At 42.9% G+C, this 26,247-nt stretch overlaps 1 protein-coding gene and 1 long non-coding RNA gene across 4 annotated transcripts in view; both read right to left on the reverse strand.

The window, feature by feature from the left end:
* The window catches only part of PLEKHM3 (pleckstrin homology domain containing M3), a 77,701-nt gene that overhangs the window by 30,451 nt on the left and 21,003 nt on the right, over positions 1 to 26,247 (reverse strand). For all 3 annotated transcript variants that reach the window (XR_013839387.1, XM_079978168.1, XM_079978169.1), the window contains exons 5-6: positions 21,484 to 21,629; positions 8,412 to 8,605 (exon numbers count right to left, since the gene is read on the reverse strand). Coding sequence is in view for 2 of the 3 variants with exons in the window: in XM_079978168.1 (XP_079834294.1) it covers positions 8,412 to 8,605; positions 21,484 to 21,629 (340 nt within the window). In the remaining variant the exon portion in view is untranslated. The remainder of the gene's footprint in view (positions 1 to 8,411; positions 8,606 to 21,483; positions 21,630 to 26,247) is intronic.
* LOC307220693 lies at positions 14,879 to 15,866 on the reverse strand. Its single transcript, XR_013841050.1, has 2 exons — positions 15,793 to 15,866; positions 14,879 to 14,972 (listed from the first exon to the last, which is right to left on the reverse strand). It is a non-coding gene; the product is annotated as an uncharacterized lncRNA (long non-coding RNA).

A 26,247-nucleotide genomic window follows, 5' to 3' on the forward strand; every position in this document is an offset into this window, starting at 1 on the left:
GATGTATCTGCACAAACAAAAGGTTATCTGTGACTTTTTGACTGTAAACAGAACCCAAGATAAGGCTTTGTTTTCTGCATTTAGGGCGAAGTTGCAGGGTTTGTAGCTATGTCCCTTTGGTAAGAATAAACACTGTCCGAAGGCATTTAAGAGATGATTTGTCATCAGCTCAGGGTAATTTTTCTGCACTGAATTAAGCACTCTGACAGCTAGGCTAAAACAACTGCAAACAGACCTGCCTAAGACCTATGCAAAAAGCCAAAGTACAAAAGTGATAAGCACAGAGTAAATTCTGAAGTTCACAGTCTGCAGCTCAATGAAATTGAGGCAGGTGGGCATAAATCAAGGAACTGTTCTTATGAGGATATATAAGAAAAAGATTCAAGCACAGTCATACCTTGGTTCTTGAACGTAATCTGTTCCGGAAGTCCGTTCAACTCCCAAAACTATTAGAAAACCAAGGTGCGGCTTCTGACTGGCTGCAGGAGCTTCTCGCACTCAAGTGGAAGCCGTGTCAGACGTTCGGCTTCCAAAAAATGTTCGAAAACTGGAACGCCTACTTCTAGGTTTTCGGTGTTTGGGAGCCAAAACGTACGAGTACCAAGGCGTTCGAGAACCAAGGTACGACTGTACTACTGTATGCATGAAAACAGTTTGGTCAAGTGCCACTCTCTTTCAGAACAAATAGTGCTGCTCTTGATCTACCCACTTTTAGAAGTTTATGTCTAGAGTAAATTTAAGCCCAGATCCTTTAAAAAATCTGTCTGACTGTTCAGTCCTATAGACTCGATTGTCCTGCAGCAGTGCAAACTGATTTTGTTTCTGTGCTGGACAACTAAAACAGAGCTGCCCAGCTGCTTCCCCCGCCCTCTTGCCAGACAAACAACTTTAGAGTGAAAAAGAAGCACCAGGATGTGGGGAGATGATTTATAATGAAATGAAAAAGGTATTTAAATATACCTTCCATAAGAAACCAGAGGCCTTTCTCCTGGGCATGGTCGGCCAATTGGTGCGAAGGGAGGATAGAACTTTCTTTATGTACGCTACAACAGCAGCAAGAATACTCATCGCGAAGTATTGGAAGACACAAGAATTACCCACCCGAGAAGAATGGCAGATGAAAGTGATGGACTATATGGAATTGGCTGAGATGACCGGCAGAATCCGGGACCAGGGAGAAGAGTCAGTGGAAGAAGATTGGAAAAAATTTAAAGTATATCTTCAAAAATATTGTAAAATTAAGGACTGTTAGAAAGATGTTGGAAAAGGAAAACTAGATGGTTTTGGTTGAAATGACATAAAGGACTAAGTAAAGACGAGTTGATAAAACTGACGAAAAGAGAGGATGTTAAATTGTAATATGTTATGTTAAACTACTTAAATGAAAATAAGGTTGGAAGGATTTGCTGAAATAACGATCTGAATTAGAATACAAAATTGGGAGGTGAGAGGAGGTCAAGAAAATAAGTAAAGGAAGAAAGTTATGCAAAGGATTAATTAGTTTTTTCTATTTTTATTTTTCTCTCTTGGTGTTGTTATGTCTTTTTGTAATTTTCTTTTCTTCTTCTTGTTATTTTTAAATTTTGAATAAATATTATATATATATATATATATATATATATATATATATATATATATAAAGAAGCACCAGGCTGTGCCGATGAATTGCATCCTAAGATGACCAAAAGGCTCTTAAGATGTGGCTGCTGGAATCCCCTTCCCCACCTCTTCTGTGTAGCTTACTTGTTCTTGCTTTTAAAAAAAGATTGTTTTACTAAACACTTTGGCAAAAAAAGTAAAAAATCTAAAGAAGAGGTCTGCACAAAAATGAAATGTCAATGTCAACAAAGTGAATCCAGAAAGCAAAGTAGTTATAACACAGAACTGCTTAATCATCATCACCATCATATTTATATGCTACCCATCTGAATGGTTTTCTCCAGCCACTCTGGGCAGCTTCCAAAAAAATATAAAAACACAATAAAACAACATAAAAAAACTTTCCTACGTCCGGCTGCCTTCAGTTGTCTCCTAAAAGTCATACACTTGTTTATCTGTTTGATATCTGGTGGGAAGGTGCACACTACTACCAAGAAGGAACCTGGAACCCCACTTTTTGCAGTGATGAAATCACCAGAAGGCCCTCAGAGCAATAAGTTAAGTGAAGGTGAAGTAGAAACCTATGCAGACTTGGCTAATAAGATTTATACTGAGCTGGTTTATTTTGTTCTGGGTTGGCTCCATCATTTTTATTTTTTTTTAATACTGCAGTATTGTTTTACATTTTGAATATTTGCAATTCAGAATATAATTGGTTGTTCAGAAACATCTATTAGGGATCATGTTTCTTTATATCTGAAAAATGAAGTACTGAGCAGGAAGTATTTAAAAGGCTAACCTTTCATCTACTTTGCCACAGAGGCAGTTGCTGTTTCTGCAGGTGCACTTTAAAAGATTGCTGCAAGCTTTTCCTAAAGTGATAAATATATGCTGGATATAGGTAGAGCCAATTTTTCAAGCAATGCTTCTGCAAGTGAATACAATTTTGAATCTCCATGGGATTTTTTAAAAAGGCAATCTCTTATAAAAGAAAAGGGGCATTTGTCATTTTCTAATGTCCAGTGTTTTCTAATATCTCTTCTAAAATATGATCAGTGCCATTATCTCCTTTGTCATGCAGCAATTTTAGCAATCTTATAAGAAATTCTACATGCCATTTAAAGCTGGCTTTTGGAAAGCTGTGTTACGTCAGTCCTGCAACAAATACAGCATTTCTAGAGTCCCATGATTTTAATGTCACCTATTCTTTCAAAATCTGCAGTTTTGGAAATTTGGGGCAACAGATTTCCAGGAGCTGCTCCTGTGGAGAATATGAACTTGAAAATATCTTATGCAAATTTTCAACATGGACAGACCTGCAAGTTTGTGAAATCCCAGATTCTAAGTGGTCCTTTTAGGAAAGCCAGTCAACTTGCCTATATATGGTGCTTGTGTACCATAAAATAAATTCACCTATGATGTTATTACCAATCCATGTAACATGTTTGTACATGCATGCAGGGCAGGACATACTTGTGAGTGGAATGTTGTTGTGTGGAAAAAGTCCTGTGGGTGAGATGGAGAGAATTGAATGCCAAGGATGGTTTGGGAGGACCTGGCAAATCGCTCTGGCTGAGAAACCAACTCACCATAGCAAATCAATTACATACATACATAATTTTATCTGTATCCGCTTTTCCACAGTGCAAACCGTGCCACAGGTGGCTTTCAGCATTCTACATAGCAAAAGTAGTCACAAACAATTAAAACATTTTAAAAATACACAATTAAACTGAACATATTCCACATAAATCACAATAGCTAAAATAAAATTACAAAAACCCAAAAAAACCCTGCTGTTTAGGGAAGTTTTCAATGTATGATGTTTTATTGTGTTTTTAAGATTCTGTTGGGAGCTGCCCAGAGTGACTGGGGAAACCCAGCCAGGTGGGCAGGGTATAAATATATTCTTATTCTTATTATATTAAAAGCAAATACCACTTCAGCCTCAAGTTCCTTATTTTGACCAGATACTCATACTTGATTTGTGGTATTAATGGTGTTGTAATCTTCCATCTTTCACCATCTATCTCCCTCTTAACCATTGGTCAATAACACAAATCTTGGTTGATGGGTTGTTGTTTTTCTGTTTATTACAACTTTTGCTATAAAAGCGAAATGAAAACGTTTTGAAAAACCATCTGTGATTGCATTATCAAGTAGAAAATTAAAAGGGAATCTTAAATATGAACTCTTTTGGAGCTACTACGAGAGAGACCACTTCTGGTGGTAGTTCCAAGCTGCCATGACATGAAGGACAATCACATAGCTCTGCTGTTACTGGTAACTAACACTTCCACTTTGCTCCTACCGAGAACACCACAATGTTGTGCCACTTTTCCTGGAGGAACTATTGAGAGAAAAGGCCCACTGAGGGCCAAAGGGCCCCCAGAAATGGCACAATGCTTCTAGATAGCTCTATTGTACTGGATAAAGCTAAGCTTTAAACTATGGCAAGTTCTTAAAGAAATGGGAGTGCCTGATCACCTCATCTGTCTCCTGAGAAATCTCTATGGGGGACAAGAAGCTACAGTTAGAACTGGATATGGAACAACTGATTGGTTCAAAATTGGGAAAGGAGTACGGCAAGGCTGTATATTGTCTCCCTGCATATTTAACTTATATGCAGAATTCATCATGTGAAAGGCTGGGCTGGATGAATCCCAAGCCGGAAATAAGATCGCCGGAAGAAATATCAACAACCTCAGATATGCAGATGACACAACCTTGATGGCAGAAAGTGAGGAGGAATTAAAGAACCTTTTAATGAGGGTGAAAGAGGAGAGCGCAAAATATGGTCTGAAGCTCAACATCAAGAAAACGAAGATCATGGCCACTGGTCCCATCACCTCCTGGCAAATAGAAGAGGAAGAAATGGAGGAAGTGAGAGATTTTACTTTCTTGGGCTCCATGATCACTGCAGATGGTGACAGCAGTCATGAAATTAAAAGACGCCTGCTCCTTGGGAGAAAGGCGATGGCAAAGCTAGACAGCATCTTAAAAAGCAGAGACATCACCTTGCCAACAAAGGTCTGTATAGTTAAAGCTCATGGAAGTGAGAGCTGGACCATAAAGAAGGCTGATCGCCGAAGAATTGATGCTTTTGAATTCTGGTGCTGGAGGAGACTCTTGAGAGTCCCATGGACTGCAAGAAGATCAAACCTCTCCATCCTTAAGGAAATCAGCCCTGAGTGCTCACTGGAAGGACAGATCCTGAAGCTGAGGCTCCAATACTTTGGCCACCTCATGAGAAGAGAAGACTCCCTGGAGAAGACCCTGATGTTGGGAAAGATGGAGGGCACAAGGAGAAGGGGACGACAGAGGACGAGATGGTTGGATAGTGTTCTTGAAGCTACAAACATGAGTCTGACCAAACTGCGGGAGGCAGTGGAAGACAGGAGTGCCTGGCGTGCCCTGGTCCATGGGGTCATGAAGAGTCGGACACGACTAAACGACTAAACAACAACAACAAAAGCTAAGCGAGAAACCACCAGTCCATCAGAGCTGACAAGCGCCATCGCCTCTCTAGGGTCAGATGTTACTGACTGTGACAATGCAGCAGGATGCACTCAAACTCAAGCTATTTGCTTTTTTTTTTTGCGAAGCACCTCTGTTTCTGTAATAATCTTAGCCTTTATTTAAATAGCTGGTGCAACAAGCACCTGGGAATCATCAAGAAAAGTGATCTGATAAATCACCGTAAATACTACTTTGTTCAAAGGGAACACAGAGAACTCCAAGACTTCTTTTCGTTGTCCAACATGTTAGGCTATAGTTGCTTCAGAAATAAACTGCAACTCCACCACACAGATTTGGCAGCCATTTCCCCACACTTTCTCTTGTGAACTGCCCTGGGATCTTTGGATGAAGGGTGGTATACAAATCAAATCAATAAATATTATTATTATTATTATTATTATTATTATTATTAGAAATACCCTTATGCATTTTAACACACAAGCATGGATAGTAATGAAAACCAGAAGAAAAACAGGAGCAGACTCTTCTCTTTCCCTCAGAAGAAATGCTATCCATGCTGTAAAAGCAACAGGGTGCCATCGTGATTAATCAGTCCGCTCTTAGTTCTCTGTGGACGGCCCTATTAACAGTTTTGTTTCAGCTTGTTTATACCATACTGACAGGACTTCAAGATGGTGTTCTCAGAGCTGCTGGTTTTTCACATAACTGAAACGAAGAATAAGTGGGAACGGGGTGGGTAATAATTTAACCATGAAAAAACAAACTCCTAGATTACCTCACGTTCTGTAGAAATGGTGATTGTGTTACAAATAAGGGCTACAAAATAGGAAATAACATAGTGGATAATCACTGGCAAGGTTTTCATTCACAGAACAAGAAAATAGGAAGTGTGATAAAATCTTGCACACACACACATAAAATAATGAGGTTAAAACACACACACACACACACACACACACACACACAGTGAGGCTCGCACCATAAACAAAAAGATGGAGAAAGGGAAAAGGATTCATCCTCATGATGAGAGTTGTTGTGAGGTTTGAGGGCATGACAGACTGTGTTCAGAGAATTGTAGCTACCAATATGGTTTTATAGTCCAAGGTTAAACCAAGCTGACCTGACCACAAGATAAAATTAAGCTATGTCCTGTTACTCAAACACCTTTTAATTTAGCCCATTGGAAACCTTTTAAAACAATTTTTTCTTCCCGCTCATTTTATTGGCAGCATCATTCCATGTGCCTACCACGTCTTACCCCAACGGGCTCTGCTGCAATGCTACTTTCCCCCAACGTTGATAACAATTTGATATTTTCAGTTCTTGGAAGCCCCTGAAAACCACATCCCAACTTCACCCTCCCTGCCTCCAGCACTATGTCCACGCGACTGCTTCTTCCTCCGCCTCTAATCCTCCTTTGTTTGGGCACTTTGTAGCTCCCAGCGGTTCTTATTTTCTCAGGTTTGCTTTTGTTCCCGTGCTCTCCTGAATGCCTCTTCACAGCTTCTCCTGGCCCCTTTTCCATCACCTTTTCCCATCAGCTCTGGCTCTTCATCCTCAGCCAGCATCCTCACCTTCCCCTCTCTGCCCCATGTCTCCAGGCCCTGTTGCTTTTCTCTCTTTGTTTCCTTTGATCTCTTTTCTCCGACTCTCTTCACTGACTTGGTTCAGCCCTCCCTGCCTCTTTATTTTAATCAGAACATTCTTTTATTTTTTCCCCCTTTGGTGTTAATCAAAAGCAGTAATTTCTTTCTCCGGCACCTTTTTCTGAACTGCACCCTCCATAAGCCATCCTGCCTTCATACTAATTGAAGGAGGCACTATTACCAGTATTACAAATGAAGGATAGGGAAAAAGCAGAAGATAATGTGGCTTGTGGATGCGTGTGTAGGGCAAGGCAATAATTTGTAAAGCATTACATGCACCCTCCTTACAAAGTTGCAGATCTTTTATTTAAAAGAAAGAAAAAGCTCCGTTCAGTCCCCGCAACAAACACTTGAAAAAGGAATGTGGTTACCAGCATCTCCCACCTTCCTGACCCGGCGACTTCCCTTAGCTGTTCTTGACATTTTGAACCAAGGCACTGACACAGGTTATCTCCTGAATGGCAAAGATCACTTCCCTTTCATTACTTGGCAAAACAAGCAGGTGTCAATTGTCTTTCTTCCCCTACCCTGCAACAGGGCACAATTTAGGGAGGATAGCAAGGAATCATCTATTTATATGAAAGCAAATCCGCATTATTGTGTTCTGGTCACACACACACACACACCCCACACATTCCGGCACACCACAGTGTGACCAAGAGACAGAACCAAGGTACCGTTCCAGTTTTTGGCTTCCTTGGCTCTTAATTATTTCCAGTGAACTCCACGAGACAAAAGAAACATAGTTTTTAGGGTTTGTTGCGTGGGTACAAGTCTGAACTTCCCTTCACTCCTTCTTAGGCCTTATTAAGCTGTGTTCAATTCAGAGGAAGAGGAGAAGGAGGGCACCATTTCAGCAGCAGGCCTTACCCTGTTCCTTGCTCTGCCTGAGGCACTGACTTCAGTGATGGCTGGGGGAGGAAAAGTCGGGCAGTAGGTGACTCCAAACCACAGGGCTTTAAATGCAGTTCCCCTGGGATGCTAAGAGCTATTGCTGGATTGCCCAGTGGCAATTATATTTCAGACGCATCACTGAAATGTCTCTGCAAATGCACAAACCCCAGCTGAGTGGGAACTCTTCCAGCAGTAGCAGCACTAGCCAAAATAACAGCCATGTTCATGTGCTCAAAGTGTGGCGTTTTGGTGCAGCTCAGTGTCACAGCACATGGTCTGCATGAAGCATTGCCAGCCTCAATCCCAGGCATCTAGAGTTGCAAAGGATCTCATGTGGCAGGGCAGGGAAAGACGGCGATCTTGGAGAATTACAGCAAGGTCAGAATACACCATGTGAGACTAGGTGGATTAATGATCTGACACAGCAAGTCAGTTCCATATGCCTTGTATGTATGTAACTTGTTCCAAAGACTGCATATTCTATTGCTCTCTAATTGGCATGCAATGACTGCTAAGTTTACATCTGCTGCACAGAAAACCATTCCTGCTGTAAGGCTGTCAGTTTGCGGAGCCACTCTCTTCCCAATATCCTTAAGAGAAGCGCTCATGAATCAGAGATATTTTAAGGCCGTGGACCATCCAGTTGCATTGGAAGTATCCAGTTACAACGATTAGGAAGACACAACAGGGCAGCACTTTAATTGCTAGGTCATGGGAACCAAGAAGAGGAAGTGAGAGACAAACAGGGGAAGGGAGCCCCGAGGAAGCTTGCCTGATACCCCTTCTTCCTACCTCCTTCGCAGGTCTTCGGCCACTGCTGCTCTGCAGCTGAACAAATAGGCTCGGAGGGATTTCAGCTGCTGTCTCAGACGGACCACCGTTGTCAGTGGCTCAACATGTCTATACAGCATCGGGTTTTCCTGCTGGATGTCAATCAGGGGCTCTTCATAGACATATTCCAGGAACTCTTTGGCTTGCTTTGATACCTAGAAAAGGGGTGGGGGTGGGGAAATCCATTAAGCTTAGCTCAGCCTCTAATAAAACCTCTAAATGCTCACAGGCAATCGATACTATCTCCTCAGCGGTGTTATACTAGTTACGCTAAAGTGTTCTGAGGTTGTAATACAACCTAATTTACCCAAATGGCTCAAGGGACATCTTTATGCATCTGTATTACTGAGTGCTTGGATAGCACTTGGGAGACTAGTGGGATGCTTGAAATGTTATTCAATATACCGTCATGAAGAGACAGAGGCTACGGGGGTGGAAACAACTGAATTCAGATATTCAGCTAACCTAGATTCAATTACTGGAAGCTTCTACAGAACATACTGAACGAACACACACACACACACACACACACACACACACACTGACTTTTAAGTGTACATATGAATAGCAGATTCTACAAAACCTAATCTAACCTCACTGGCAAAGCCTGGATAAAATACAGTATATGCTCGATCAAAGCTCTCTCATTACCAGAACTGTGTACTGTTCTTGCACTAGAAAGGCATTTGGGCTGGAGAGCTGTTTTAATTCAGCTCCTGTCCGTCCTCTGATACTAGTATCTGCCCATAAATGTTTCTATGTGAATGCAAAATAAGAGGCTCCTATAGGTTTTGAGGCATTCCACCCTTGAAACTAACCAGACAACTGAGGAAGACTATTACTTTTATTACCAACCTGCCCACTCCCCAATGTCAGCTCAGATACCTTTCCTTATTTTACTCAAAACTCATCACTATCCTGCAAGAAAGGCGGCTGTTATTTAATAGGATGAAGTACTGAAAGGCCGTTCACCTGATTAAGACATTCAATGGATCTTCATAGAGCAAGGTACAGTTGTGCGGAAGCAGTAATACAACCAACAGGAAGCACTACTTGGCAGCAACTTGTATGTGTGTCAGGCTTGAAACAACAATAATGGAGCACTGTGCTTATGTGAATCGTCACTAGGACACAATACCTGCAGTGCTGGCTCTGGGGTTTTGGGGGTCTCAACAGGATCTTCTAACATGGAAAAGATGGGAAAAGCAAATCAGATACTTTGTGTAAAGTGGAAAGGGGAGCTGCGGTAGTCTAGCGGGTCTCTGCTGGATTTAGGATTTAAATGCCCAACCTCCCAATCTGAAACCAGTGGAACCAGTCTGGTACGCATAACCATGCCTGATCAGATACGTGGAAAGTGTTAGTACATCCAAACCAGGCCAAAGGCCATAGCCCGCTGAAGTTATACAATGAATTTCAGGACCAAGTTGGAAACTGAATTCAATTCTCCAAAGTCAACAATTTTGCTGGGCCCTGGAAAGCCATAATTGCAGTGTTCACAGTAAAAGCAGGATAACTTTCACACCGCAAGCCCCCTGGAAGCTGTCTGGATCTATTGAACAACTTTATTTTGAATCGTACAGTGGTACCTCGGGTTAAGTACTTAACTCTTTCTGGAAGTCCGTTCTTAACCTGAAACTGAAACCTAAAGCACCACTTTAGCTAATGGGGCCTCCCGCTGCCGCCGCGCTGCCAGAGCACGATTTCTGTTCTCATCCTGACCCGAGATACTATTTCTGGGTTAGCGGAGTCTGTAACCTGAAGTGTATGTAACCTGAAGCGTATGTAACCCAAGGTACCACTGTATTGGCTCTCCAGTAGAGCAGAAAGGGAAGATGTAAGAGTAACAAAGAAATAAAAGGGGAAGTCCCAGAAAAGGAATACTCAAGTGTTTAGATCAGAGCTTTCCAAACTTTTCATGTCGGTGACACACTTTTTAGATATGCATCATTTCGTGACACGGTAATTCAGTTTTACTAGCAAACTGCAGGTGAAACTAGCCCCTTTCCAGGCCTGGGAGGAATGCAGGGAGCATTCGTGTGACACACCTATATGCTGCAGTCGGCACACTAACGTGTCGCAACACACAATTTGGAAAGCTCTGGTTTAGATGTTATATAAGTCTTTTGTGCACCCAAAAAAAGACTGTTCCAAAGTCATCCAAAATTACCAACTCCACTAAATGCTTGGTGCTTACTCATAATTACACAGCTGTACATTTTAAGACACAGGTGGGACTGTAAAATGAATTAAAAGAGCATGGCTTTCCAGATGTTCAACAAGCTGCACTGAAACAGTCATTTGTGAGCTGCTACAATTAAACAGCAAAACGAGCCCATTTTTTCGCAGTGCTTAGAAGAAAGTAACAAAACAAAACAAAACCTCATAATATACGCTAATCTTCCTGCACACAGTTGCTTTCACAGAAATTCCATTCAAAACAGTGAGATTTAAAGCAACTATGCATAGGACCATAAGCCAGAAAATAATAGTGTTGGTTTAAAAGGGAAAACAGAACATGCCTCTGTTTTTACTGAATTATTATTTGAAGTGCTCAGGTTTTCCCTCTTTGTTCTCTGCTTGGTCCACACTTGGTCATCTAGATATGGTGGATTTTATGCAGCATGTGGCTATGGGGTACAAAACTGAAGCTCCTCTCTGAAGACACGAAATGGAATAGATTAAAGTGATCTTCTGGACCTTTTCGGCTTTATGATATAATTTAAAAAATTAACTGCAACACTTTTGAGTTTCAGGGAAAAATCCATCCGATAATTGCTACAAAGTACTGAAATGAACAGTGCTCAAATTAATGAAATATAATAATCCTAAGAATGAAAACAAGCTTTCCCAACACATTTTTAGGGGCAAAGTATGACCATGAAATACCAAAGTATTCCCCAGTAGTGATGTATGGAAGTGAGAGCTGGACCATAAAGAAGGCTGATCGCCAAAGAATTGATGCTTTTGAATTATGGTGCTGGAGGAGACTCTTGAGAGTCCCATGGACTGCAAGAAGATCAAACCTCTCCATTCTTAAGGAAATCAGCCCTGAGTGCTCACTGGAAGGACAGATCCTGAAGCTGAGGCTCCAATACTTTGGCCACCTCATGAGAAGAGAAGACTCCCTGGAAAAGACCCTGATGTTGAGAAAGATGGAGGGCACAAGGAGAAGGGGACGACAGAGGACGAGATGGTTGGATAGTGTCCTCGAAGCTACCAGCATGAGTGTGACCAAACTGCGGGAGGCAGTGGAAGACAGGAGTGCCTGGCGTGCTCTGGTCCATGGGGTCACGAAGAGTCGGACATGACTAAACGACTAAACAACAACATGACCATGAGAGACTCTCTCTCATTGTTCATTTCTGTATCATTTTTTTGGCAGGGCAGAGGAGTGAGGATGGAAACTAGATGCAGAGAACTGAAGAACTGTTAGTTTTCTCCAGAGTTTAGGATGTACACCCTTTAAGTTGGATATTGCCTCAAAATTATACATTTTGGCTTATGGATTACCTGCCTGGTCACTATGGGGCATGCTACAATTAATTCAGAAAGGTGAAGAGGCAGGCAGTAGAGAAGAATTGCTTATTTTTCCTTGCTATCCTCCTGCACTTAATTTGTGCTCTATCAGAAACTCAGCTTTGATCCAAGAGTAGACACACTGCACAGCTTGGAAAATGAGATTTTGAAACTATGATAACCCAAGCTCACCTGCTTGGGACCTTGTCAGAACCTTGTTCACGAGTAGCTTCAGGTACAGCAAAGGACAAGGAATACCAAGCAAAGTCAATTCTATATACAGTCAGGGCGTTGTCTCCTAAATTCTCAGACCAGCAAGTAAATTTGGCCTGAAAGCTTCTACAGGGAGCATCACCTGGCTCATTCTGGCCAGTTGTGTCTAAGGGTCCAGCATTGGGATAGCATGGAAAATCATGCAAGGAACATGAGGCGACATGAAAATTCCCCTAGTAGCATTATTCACACAACCCATGTCTCCAAGGATGGAACAAGAGAACAACCCATATTTCAATTTTATTATTCTGTTTTAAAAATCAGTACTTAAGTGGGGACTCTTAACACAGCTCTTTTCCTGTCTGCTCAAAGTGCTCGACATGCAGTTCCTTTTCCATGTTATTGTACAAATCTATGAAAAGGCCAAAATGCTGCCTACATGTGCCCTGAGGAAACTGTATTCCTTTGGGCAGAAACCCCTGATTAATAGCAAGAACCGAGCCCAACTATAAACATGTTGAATAATAATTTAATCATAAAGTACTGGCAAAAAGCTTACATATGACTTCAATGGCACAGTTGCACATTCTGAAATACAGGTGGGGCCATAAAAGAAATGTAATGTTATGGTTCTCCAGATGGCTAGGATCAATAAGCTGCAATAAATACCCCATCTATTTGTCAGCTGCTACTATTATTTTTAAAAATAAACAAGAAAGAAAATTGTCAACTGGCAGCCCCATCAGACACAATAAATTTGCAAAGACAACATCACAAATCTCAAAATTACAGAATCCTTCGAGGGGGGAGAGAGAGAGAGAGAGAGAGAGAGAGAGAGAGAGAGAGAGAAGGGAACCTTTGCAGACATTGTTGATTTGCACTGATCTCTTACAAAAATAATACTAAAAACTGGAAGCAATAATTTGAAGATTAATAAAGACACAAAACACTTGTATGTTGTTATATAATGGTCTACCAATGGTGCTGTACACCATGAAATGAAAGGCACACACACACATATAAACATACAGAATATAAATGTTGGTGCTGCTTTAAAAACAAAGGGGCTTTTATCCACATATTGCAGCTATGTGAAAGAACAAGAAAATTTTGGAAAATATAGTATTACAGATATTATAAATGAAATGTGTAAAATTAAAACCAGAATTGAAGCTTTGCTTACTGCATTTTGTATCTTGCAATATTCAAATGCCAGTTCTGTATACAACAGGTGCAGCCAACAACATTTGTTAGATTTTGGAAATGTTAAAAAGAGGCAAATAACAGAGAGAGGGTAAAGGCTTGGGACTTATTATCTCCAGTTAAATGAGAAGGTTAGCAAAATGAAGATACAAATGATTTTGTGAAACCTGCACAGTCCACTTGCGATATAGTATTTATGCCATTGTGACAATAATATTTTGTTGGAGGCTGCCCAGAGTGGCTGGGGAAACCCAGCCAGATGGGCGGGGTATAAATAATAAAAATAAATTATGACGATGATTTAAATCTTTTAAATCTAACATAAATATGCTGTTCTATAAATAACTTTATAAATTAATGAGCTGTGCTATTCAGTGAGTATTATGATTATTACACTGGAAAAAGATTATGAATGTGAACTACTGCCTGAAAGTGAATTTTTATGTTCTATGCAGAGTATTTACGTTGTAACTGTGTTCAGGTTTTGTATATTACCTTTTCTGGCAATTTTATTGATTCTGCATGTACAAAAAATATGCAACGTAACATTCATTAACAAGCACACTCAGGTCTCCAATGTTTACATTTGGTGGGAACATTACATTTGGGTCAGCATCACTGACCCAATACCCGATGTACTTTAGCGCAACAAGTCTCTCCCAAAGCTGGCATGAGATCCAGGTGGACAAAGATCCTCTGCTGATGTATTAATGAACGTGATAAAGAGAAAACAGATGGCTTCTAACGCTTCTTGCTCAGCTTGGACCACAGCCAGCCTAATGCTATGGCTTAGTTTCCTCCTCAATAGAGCACGGTGCCAAATGTGTTCATACCAGTTCTCAATTGAAAAGTCTGAAGTGGTCTCCTGGTCTCAGCCACAGTCGTCCTCACAGCAACCAGGAGAAAAATTGTGAGGTCTTTGTAAGCCAAGCCAAGGCCCAAGAAGGCAGCAGGACCAGCCACAATGGCACAGACTGACGGGCGATCCTAGAAGGTAAGGTAAAGGTAAAGGGACCCCTGACCATTAGGTCCAGTCACGGACGACTCTGGGGTTGCGGTGCTCATCTCGCTTTATTGGCCGAGGGAGCCGGCGTACAGCTTCCGGGTCATGAGGCCAGCATGACTAAGCTGCTTCTGGCGAACCAGAGCAGTGCATGGAAACGCCATTTACCTTCCTGCCGGAGCGGTACCTATTTATCTACTTACACTTTGACATGCTTTTGAACTGCTAGGTTGGCAGAAGCAGGGACCAAGCAACGGGAGCTCACCCCGTTGCGGAGATTCGAACCGCCCACCTTCTGATCGGCAAGCCCTAGGCTCTGTGGTTTAACCCAGTGTTTTTCAACCTTTTTTGGGCAAAGGCACACTTGTTTCATGAAAAAAATCACGAGGCACACCACCATTAGAAAATGTTAAAAAATTTAACTCTGTGCCTATATTGACTATATATAAAGTAATTCTCTTGAATAGGAATCAAATAAACACAAAGAAAGTATTTTATAATTACTTTATTATGAAATAGTAAGTAAACAGAAATATGAAAAATTATAAAATACTTTATTCAGTGCGCAACCTGGGCCTGTTTGGCTGAACGCAAAGCTGATATTCTGGCTGGAATCGAAGAAAGACACACACGCAGTCTCTCTCTGTATTTAGTTTTTATAGCAATCATGCTTGAAAAGCTCATCTCACACAGATATGTAGTGGAAAATGGGAGCAATGTCAAAATAGCTTTGTTTGCCAGAAGGGGGAACTCCTTGGCAGTATCCAACCAAAAATTGTCCAAAGGTAGATTAGCAAATCTTAGCTTGAAACCACGATTTTGTCTCAGTTCAGTTAGTTCCTCCTGCTCCTGTAAAGTCATGTCCTTGCCACCAACTGATGCTGAGCTATAAGGGTCCCTAACCCAGTCAAGGCATTCAGTGGAGACTGAAGAGAAATAAAATGACAACTTCTCCTCGAGAGTTTTTAAATGTTTAACTATTATCCCACACAGTGCAGCAGTGTGAACACCTTGCCATTGCTTGGTGAGTGTGAACATTTCAAGATTGCCACTTTCCACGTGTTGATGCCAGAGTTGCACCTTTGAACGGAATCCATTTATTTTATCTGTACTTGTAAGCAGGTTTTCATTTGTGTGTTCAGTTCATTCAGATGATGAAATATATCTGCCAGGTGACCTTGCACACCACTCATCACTTGCAAGCAGCTTTGCGTAATCTGACCTCTCATTTGTCAGAAACACTTTAAGTTCCTCCCGCAGCTCATACACATGAACCAAGACCTTGCCACGCGACAACCACCGGACCTCTGTATGAAACAGCAAGGTTTTATGCTTCGCTCCCATCTCCTCACACAAAGCTGCAAATATGTGACTTTTCACGGGTCGTGACTTTACAAAGTTTACCATGCGCACAACATCATCCAACACATGAACTAGGTCTGCTGGTAAAGTCTTGGCTACGAGGGCCTCACGGTGTAAAAAACAATGCGTAACAATCACACCTGGATTTCTTTCCTTCACTCTGCTTACAAAGCCTTTGGTGTGCCCGACCATGGCTGCAGCTCCATCGGTGCAGACACTTGTGCAGTTTCCCCACTTAAGTCCTCCTTGTTCAAGGTATTCTGATGTGACCTGAAAAATTTCTTCTCCTGTTGTTTTTTCTGGCAAAGCCTTGCAAAAAAAGAAGTTTTCTCTAATTGCATCACCATCAACAAAACGCACATTGGCCAAGAGTTGAGCATGTCCACTGATATCAGTAGACTCAACAAGTTGCAATGCAAATTTCTCACTGATACGAATCTTTTCCAAAACCACACTTTCGATGTCTGCAGACATGTCATTAATACGTCTGGAAATTGTGTTGTCTGAGAGAGGGACTTTGGCTATTTCCTTAGCTGCTTCAGGTCCGAGCATCTCCTCTACAATGGCTTTGCAGGCGGGAAGTATTAATGTCTCTGCCACAGTGTGCGACTTTTTTGACTTGGCTATAAGTTCAGCAACTTGATAGCTAGCTTTAAGAGCTCTTTCATTTACCTTTGTGGTTTTTCTCCTGAAAGTTGCCTGTTTCTCCGTGTTTTCACGCAGGCGAACAAAATAGTCCGCATTCTTCTTTTGAAGCGAAGGGTGTTTCGTTTGGAGATGGCGTTCAAGTTTGCTTGGGACCATAGCACTGTTAGCTAGCTTTTCACCACACACCACGCACAGTGGAGTTGGTTGGTTTGCATCTCCGGTGAAAGTAAATCCAAATGAAATATAGCTTTCGCTATATTGCCTTGTGCCAGAGAATTTGCTTGAGCTAACCATCTTTGCTTTCTTTTGATCCCCACTCATAATTGGGCTCTCATCTGGCTCCAAATTTTGTTCAGAGTCCAGTTCTTTCCTTTTCAAAAACTTGTCCATCACTGCAGTATCTCACTGTCACTCAGTACTTACTGCGCTTGTCTCCTCCAGATAGCCGCTGTCCGTCACACTCAGCACTCTTCTGCGCATGTCTCCACCCAAATCCATCAGTCAGCGCTCTTCTGCTCTTCTGCTCATGTTTCCTCCAAATCCAGATCCGACCGTGACGGACTGGTTCCAGATGACCTCCTCACCTCACGCTACACCTGCGGCCTGGTCTGGATCCGGATGCCGTCTCTCTGCAGTGCCGACTCCCGCCAAGTCCTGGTCTTTGTCCGTCTCCTCCTGCTCCGGTCCTCCTGGTGACTCGAGTCGCAACGTCTTCTTCTCTCCGCTGCTGCGCACACTGTGCTCAGGCAGGAAGGAAGTTGGAAGATGATGGCCTACTGTGATAGGTCCAGGCTGGAGTCTGGACCAATCACAGCCCGGACATCAGAAAAGTGGAGGGTGTCCCCCTGAGGAGTGCCAATCGGCGCCCCTGCTGGCCGAGGGTGGGGTCAAAAACCCCACCCCACCCCCATACCCAGGACACAGTCTGGCGCCTGCCTAGTGGGCGAAAATTTGACATTTTTTTTTAAAAAAAAATCTTTCGAATTTTTCAATTTTTCCCACGGCACACCAGGCAACATCTCGCAGCACACTAGTTTGCTGCGGAACAGTTTTTGAAAAACACTGGTTTAACCCACAGCGCCACCCACGTGCTATGTCTATCATCTATCTATCTATCTATCTATCTATCTATCTATCTATCTATCTATTTTGAGAACTTGTAGCCCACTCTTCAGCCAAAAAGGCTCCGAGAGTGGCTTACGTGAAATCAAAACAAGATACTCTCTACCTACACACTTATATTCTGATAAATAAACTTTGGTTCTATCCATTCTTTTCCTGATGAAAGGACAAATTTTAAGACCACAAAGCTAATTTGCCTTGCTATACAAGAGTCATCTGTGTTAAAATGGAATAAAGTAGTCTTTTGTATTTGGATAAGGAATTAAATTTGTTAATCTTAATGGGATAAAATACTTGAAATGCAATTGCATTATTAATAAACCTGGTCACAAAACAAGGCAAGATAGCAGCTGTCAGTTATGATGAGGAACTTTTGTGTACATGTTTGTACATCTATATACAGCCATACCCTGGATCCCGAATGCCCTGGAACTTGGACGTTTTGGTTCCCGAACGCTGCAAACCCGGAAGTGATTGTTCCAGTTTGCGAACGTTCTTTTGGAAGACAAACGTCCCACGGGGCTCCCACAGCTTCTGATTGGCTGCAGGAGCTTCCTGCAGCCAATCAGAAGCCGCAATTTGGTTTTCAAACGTTTTGGAAGTCAAACAGACTTCCGGAACAGATTCCAGTCAACTTCCAAGGTACAACTGTATTGCCACCTTCTTCCAGCTCACGTTAGAGCCACTGTAGCGGTGAGAGTTTCGGTCTTAGATTGGAGAGCTCCAGGTTCAAATCTCAACTTAGCCACAAAGCTTAACTGGTGACTCACTCTCACTCTCGCCTAATTCTAAGGCTTGTTGGGAGAATGAAATGGGGAGAAGCAAGAATATCACACTGAGATCCTTGGAGGAAAAGGGGGAATAAACTGTTACAAAGAGCTCATGATTTCTATTCTGTCATATTTATCACCAAAGCTTCCTTATGAAACAAATCACCGTCTCACAAGGGAAACAAAGTCCAAGATCTAGAAAGAGCTCCACAAAGCACTTCTAGTTTGAAAAACCTGGTGATGCTTCCTTAGTGATTAATCAAGTTGTTGCAGGTTGAACTGAAGCAAACAGCCACAAAGGTAGTTGCGTGGTGTCAATCTTGGTTGTACAAAGCAACAGGGGAAGACTCTACAGTGGTACCTCGGGTAACGCTTCAGGTTACATATGCTTCAGGTTACAGACTCCGCTAACCCAGAAATAGTGCTTCAGGTTAAGAACTTTGCTTCAGGATGAGAACAGAAGTCGCATAGCAGCAGCAGGAGGCCCCATTAGCTAAAGTGGTGCTTCAGGTTAAGAACCGTTTCAGGTTAAGAACAGACCTCTGGAGCGAATTAAGTACTTAACCCGAGGTACCACTGTATTTCAATCAAGCTGTGAACGGCTAGATGAAACACAGCCTACCACTAGTCAGATATTTTTGCCTGCGAAGTGCTTGATAATCCCATCTCCTGTCCCAGGGCAGATAGCAAAAACAGGATTTTATCAAGTTTCTGGTAGGCATAGTACCAGCATGGTAGACTGAGTTTGACCTGGTGGTCATAACATGCACAGGTCTGAACTCCAGTTCCATAATCCAAGAATTTGTCTCATCAGATAAAGACTCAGCGAGGATTTTTCTGTATCTTTTCTCCATATTAAATATACTCAGTAAGAACAAAATGTCACGCGCACCAGGGTAAGTCAGATATTATTTTGCAAAATGAGTCCAAAGATTTTGCCTTTATAATATTGCTATTTTTAATGTAATCAGTTACATTATAATTGGGAAGGATATATGGAATGAATGGGATGTGAGCTCTGCAAGGTTGTCAAAAGGGGTAGGGGCGACAGGTTACTGATGGCTATAAACAGGACTTGGTTTTTTAACTACATTCCTTGGAAGAAGAAATGTCACATTTCAAGACAGTTGTGCTCTTTTGCTCTGCCCTGATGTGGTCAGAGAATATGACCTTTTGTCATGTAGCCCTTGCAATAATAATAAAACAGTCTATGTCAGTTAGCAAGAGACTGAGCAAGTATAAGAACTTTCGGGACAGAACCAATTTTGGATGAAGACCTCTGCAGCACCCAAGGAACAAAGCGAAGCTTCCTACAATTGCTCCATTCAACATTCAAAGTGTTGGTGCTGACTTTTAAAGCCCTTAATGGCCTTGGCCCAGTATACCTGAAGGAGCGTCTCCACTCCCATTGTTCAGCCTGGACACTGAAGTCCAGCTCTGAGGGCCTTCTGGCAGTTCCCTCACTGCAAGAAGCGAAGTTACAGGGAACCAGTCAGAGGGCCTTCTCAGTAGTGGTGCCCACCCTTTGGAACGCCCTCCCAAGAGATGTCAAGGAAATAAACAACTATCTGACTTTAGAAGACATCTGAAGGCAGCCCTGTTTAGGAAAGTTTTTAATGTCTGATGTTTTATTATATTTTTAATATTTTGTTGGAAGCCGCCCAGAGTGACTGGGGAAACCCAGTCAGATGGGCGGGGTAAAAATTATTATTATTATTATTATTATTATTATTATTATTATTATTATTATTATTTTGTACTAGCCTGCCTATCTAGTTACACATAACAACTGTCTTTGATAAATATATACCTGCAGAGCAATTGTGAATGTACTGCATGTATAGATGAAATTAATTAATCACTTCTTTTGAACACTGGTACTATTGCCTTGACCTCTGTGCTTTCCTCCTCTGATCCCAGGTTCCATCCATGACGGATCGTAGCATTATACACTTTTTCTAAGATTTCCCCCGCGGCATCCAGTTAGGACAGCAAAACAGTGCGAAAATACACCCTCCAGTTGCCCTGAAGCTGGTCTGTGCAAGCTCATCTTCATTCTAAATCCTGCTGTGGTTGAGTGCTTCATATTCCTGACCCAGCACAATGCTGAATCACTGCCTCTAGTGCTTTGCTAGATTTAGACCTCTGTACACGAAGCAGACGTGTGGGCAGGGAACAGGATGACACGTAAAACACAGTTGATATTACACATGAACAGTGAGTTCCGAGTGAACAAATGAAAACACATGCCTAGTTGTATCAACATTACCAAATAAGGCTCATGCTATGGCGCATACATTGATTCCCCTACGCAGAATTTTTGCAGAGAAAAATAACAGGTTCACATTTTTACCCGGGAGCAGCAATAAGAACAGGAGGTGAGAGCTCTCAATGGCTCCATTTGACGCATTCTGTGCTCTGGAGATTAAGCAGCGCCAAAGTTTCCAAAATAATTTGCAGAGGCACAGACATTTGCAATTGGGAAGCATGTAATGAGTACTGAAATCTCACCAGGTCTCCGTGAGGCTTAATAGGAAATGTCTTGTGCACAAGTGAAAAGGGTGGAAAGCCAGAATTAAGAAATTCTGGAAAGCCAGAATTAAGAAACAGCCTTCTGTCTGTCAAAGCCGATCAGTGCTGCCCATCTCCGATAGCAAGTTGACATCAAACCCTGCTTTGGCTGTGATACCCAATGGATCTCAGCTCAAGGTCCCCACAGAATTCCTCTAGATATAACGGTATCTGAGCAAGCTGTCTTGCACTTGTGGTGACTTTAAGTGTCAGTCAAAGCACAGGGGAGGGTGTGTACCTTACTGGGGCTAGGCCAAAGAAGTTCAGCCAAGACTCCCTCTACCACACAAGCACTGTGGGGAAAAATCTCAAAATGTTCAGACGGAGGTAGGTTTATGTTTAAGACAAGGTGTCTCAGAGATTTCCCTCTCTTCCCCCAACTCAATTCTACAGAAAAAGAAAGCTTTGCCAAGTGGTGACGATGCTGAACCCTCAGCACTATTCCCTCCTCACGGAGGACAGAGTGCCTGGTGGGAACATGCTATGTCACAAGGTTGTGTGGATTCCGGGGGCTTTCTTGGAGATGAGGACGATGGCTTCCCCGCTGGTTTCGCACTCAGTGCAACTGTTCATATGGGCATTCGTCACTAAGGGCAGGAGAAGGGATTCCTTCATGTCCTACCTTGTATTTTGAAGTGTCCCAGTTATGAACCAGCCGAGCAGGAATTAGAAAGCTGTCGTCCACATGACAGATGCTGCAGTAGTACCACCCGCTGTAACTGCACACCTTGGCTTTGCCATTGGAGAGGCCTATGGACCGCTGACAACCTGTCAATACGGGGGGGGAAGGAAAAAAAACAGCTTTTAAAAATGCAGGACTCTTAGCAGTATTGGAAGGAAATCTCCATAACTACACGTTGCTGCGTTTTAGTAAGAGAGTGAACACAGAATATATAATTACTTTTCAAAACAGAACAATTACAGCTCTAAATAAATATTACCAGAATGAGAGAATGAGGCGTTTTTGATAACTGCTTGTGTGACATTCCATGCTATCCTATTACAAAATACAATCGTACCTTGGAAGGCGAACAGCATAGTTCCCTGAACGTTTTGGCTCCCGAATGTCGCAAACCAGCAGCCAATAGGAAGCCGCGCTTTGTTTTTTGAACGTTTTGGAAGTCGAACGGACTTCTGGAACAGACTCCGTTCGACTTCCAAGGTACGACTGTATAAGATTCTGAACCACACAAATCTCTAACATGTCCTCATATGCTATGAAATAGTTTCAGGAATCCATGTACAAGCCCAGTTTCATATTACAGTGGTACCTCTGGTTACATACTTAATTCGTTCCGGAGGTCCATTCTTAATCTGAAACTGTTCTTAACCTGAAGCACCACTTTAGCTAAGGGGGCCTCCCACTGCTGCCACCGCGCCATTTCTGTTCTCATCCTGAAGCAAAGTTCTTAACCCGAGGTACTATTTCTGTAACCTGAAGCGTATGTAACCCGAGGTACCAGTGAACAGCTTAGCAACTGGAAGCCCAGAGCCAAAGTGGGTCTCCTAAAGAGATAGTGGTACCTTGGGTTACATACGCTTCAGGTTACGTATGCTTCAGGTTACAGACTCCTCTAACCCAGAAATAGTGCTTCAGATTAAGAACTTTGCTTCAGGATAAGAACAGAAATCGCGCAGCGGCGGTGCAGCAGCAGCAGGAGGCCCCATTAGCTAAAGTGGTGCTTCAAGTTAAGAAAAGTTTCAGGTTAAGAACGGACCTCCGGAACCAATTAAGTACTTAACCCGAGGTAGCACTGTACTGTATTGGCTGTTCTTCCTGATGACCGTGGTAACACCATTTGCTTGGCAGCCTGCTTTGTGGAATGGGTTAGGGTGTGTGAAGAAGTCCGGTCCATCACTTTCGAGCTTCTCAAAAGCACCCTTCTTACAATTCTATGATTCCAAGAACATTGGGCTTGCGTTGAAACGATGTGCTCTTAGAATGCGCAAGCTGATAGCAAGTCACACAGATTTGGGGGTGAGGGAAAGGGGATTGTTAGCAGAGAGGAGATTTTTTGGCTCAGGCACTAATTACATGTGTCCACAAAAGAAGGTTTCATGGAAGCCCTGAACGATCTGCCGTGAAAGTCAGGATGCACAGATTTTGCTCATCTGTAAGGTCCAGGTGAATATGCCCAATATAGGAAGGAGAATGTACATAGCTCACTCATACAGCCCATGCAGAAGGTCCCAGATTAAATTCTGGGCATCTCCAGGTGGGGCTTATCTGAAACGCCGAAGGGTTGTTTCTGGTCCATGTAGACAATACCGAGTCAAGATCAATCAGTGGTCTCGCTCAGTAAATGGCAGCTTCCAATGTTCCTAATACAGTGGTGTCCCGCAAGACGAACGCCTCGCAAGACGGAAAACCCGCTAGACGAAAAGGTTTTCCGTTTTGGAGGTGCTTCGCAAAACGAATTTCCCTATGAGCTTGCTTCGCAAGACGAAAATGTCTTGCGAGTTCCTGCGGGGTTTTTTCCCTCCCCCCCCCTTTCCCTAAGCCCTAAGCCGCTTATCAGCTGATCCGCTAAGCCGCTAATCAGCTGATCCGCTAAAAGCCACTAAACCGCTAATAGCGCTAATCCGCTAAGCTGTCAATGGGTTTGCTTCGCAAGACGAAAAAACCGCTATACGAAAAGCCTCACGGAACGGATTAATTTCGTCTTGCGAGGCACCACTGTATATAGTGTGGGAGGAGTTAATTGGTTCAATTTAGCATCTATTCAAGCCTATCAACTTCTGCTTCAGGGTGTGCCTCGCCAAAGTTTACTCTTTTGAACCAAGAAAAGTGTCCAAATTGTGCATCCTATAGATTCAATTGTTTTGATAAATTCAAACTCTGATCTCAGATTCAGTGATGACGTGAAATTGAATGTTTGATTCCAAGCCCGCTTCTCGTTTCTTCCATATTTTTTTAAACTTTGGAGTAACCATCAACGTGGCTGCAGAGTAGATAGCAAGGGGAAGAATATTCTGTGAAGAACCTGACCGGGAAAAGTTGACAACAAGAAGCCAAACAGCCATAAAAGCTTCATTCACAGAAATTGCCTGAACATTTTCAGACATTTCAACTAGAAACCACGAGGGCTAGAAACATGAATCTTAAAATAAAAAGCTGGCAATCCCAGAAGTCAAAGTTCTCTGCCAGGTACCAGTCAGCCCTCTACACATATGCAATCGTGAAGAAGGCAGCCCTTCCTCTAGAAGTCTCTATTCCTCCTCTTTGCTCTATGACCTCTACCAAGGAAGCGATTGCTGCTAAACCTGTTTTCACGCAGCAAAGCCATTCGCTTTCCACTTGATTTGTACTTGCCCTCCATTTCCTTGACAACACATTTTTGACCTGGGTCACACAGCAGAATGCACACAAACAGCCCTGGGTAGCCGAGTGAATTGCAAAACGACAAACTTAAGGAAGAGAGAGAGCGGCAAATAACAGTACAGCATCTTCCTGTCCCATTAGAAACGACCGCTGAGGTTGCAGTGTTCTCCCTGCCCCAACTGTGTTGAAACTGTTCAACATCCCTCGCCTTGTGCCTGTCGCATGTTTTATTTTACAAGGACCGTTATTTCTACAACCCCTTCAAATCAAGTTATGAAAGCAGTCGATTCCTTTGATGTTAGGAGGTTCAAAGTGATGCACGGTGACAAATGTATCTCAGTGGCAGACACCAATTAAGCTATTTGCAAAAAATAAAGAAGGGAAAGAAAGAGGCGGGAGCAGTGATACAGCACAAGGTTGAGTACCTCTGTTGCATAGAGTCTGGATTCTAAGGCTTACAATGCCATTCCTTTCTTAGACTTCTGCCCCCCTCCCCTTCTTATTAACACCATTACATTTACTGGAATGAAATGCCATTGGGTATCCCTTTCCACACTCGCCCCCACCCTCAGTACAGGATTTTTAGGGATGCAAGTGGCCCATTTTAACTTGCAAGGGCACCTCTGTTGAATCAGCAAGCAGCAGCACTCTGTTCAAATCCATACAGGAATTTTCAAGGCATCAGATGTACAACATAATATTGGTTATTGATTAATAAGACAGGGGTGGGGAACCTTTTTCGTCTCAAGAGCAAGATTCTGTTTTGCTCCCAACTCCTCCTTTTCAGGGTCTTCCAACTCTCCAGTTCTATGATTCCTTTGTACATGGTGTTGTATGTTTTAGGACGCGGGTGGCGCCATGGGTTACACCACAGAGCCTAGGACTTGCCGATCAGAAGGTCGGCGGTTTGAATCCCCGTGACGGGGTGAGCTCCCGTTGCTCGGTCCCAGCTCCTGCCAACCTAGCAGTTCGAAAGCACCTCAAAGTGCAAGTAGATAAATAGGTACCGCTCCGGCAGGAGGTAAACGGCATTGCCGTGCGCTGCTCTGGTTCGCCAGAAGTGGCTTAGTCATGCTGGCCACATGACCCGGAAGCTGTACGCCGGCTCCCTTGGCCAATAAAACGAGATGAGCGCTGCAACCCCAGAGTTATCTGCGACTGGACCTAATGGTCAGGGCTCCCTTCACCTCACTGATTCCTGTGCACAATACATAACTAAACCAGGACAAATTCCTTCCTTGATCTTAAGGAGCAGTGATTTCAACTACAGAAGCTCATTGACCTGGCTTTCCCACAGCTGTTGCCACAGATTCTTCAGTTTGGGCATAAAAATGGGGAGCATGCTGGCCATATGACCCAGAAGCTGTACACCGGCTCCCTCGGCCAGTAAAGCAAGATGAGTGCCGCAACCTCAGAGTCGGTCACAACTGGACCTAATGGTCAGGGGTCCCTTTACCTTTTATTACTACTACAACAACAGCAACAACAACAGCCGATAGAACGGACAGGAGGAAAAGGAGAATGGTGCTGAAAGCCTGAAAAGATAAAATAGGCACCAGGCAAACTTGAGGAGAAAGAAGGGCCCTCTCCCTGGCTGCCACGCACCACACCTCAGGGGGCTGGGGAACCCAGAGGAAGGCTTCCAACTTTGCCTAGAAAATCCATGGTCAGCTGGTATCACCTTTGAGGAAGCATTCTGCCACGTGCGCGAGGAGGAGGAGGAGGAACACCTCTTCTATGATGACACCTGCACGCATGTCACAGCAGGCACTACTGAAAACCAGAGAAAATATTTGCTCTTCAGAATTCCTTGTGCGTCATTGTCTTTGAGAATTGCATGCCTGGGGAAAGAGACTGTCTTTAACACACTGAGCTTTGTGAGCTGCTCCGGGAGCCTGGGTTAAAAAATATATTCCATATTCCTCACGCTTGGCTTTTCAAACTTCAACAGATTCAAAAGTGCAAACAAATTCAGATCTTTAGGATCCGTTGGCTATGGTTTCTTTAATCAGGTGGCAGCCCTAAGGGGGCGGGGAGGCAAGCACAATGTGCTCTCAGATAAGA

This window comes from Podarcis cretensis (assembly GCF_951804945.1).
Source record: "Podarcis cretensis genome assembly, chromosome: 1".
Taxonomy (NCBI): Eukaryota; Metazoa; Chordata; class Lepidosauria; order Squamata; family Lacertidae; genus Podarcis; species Podarcis cretensis.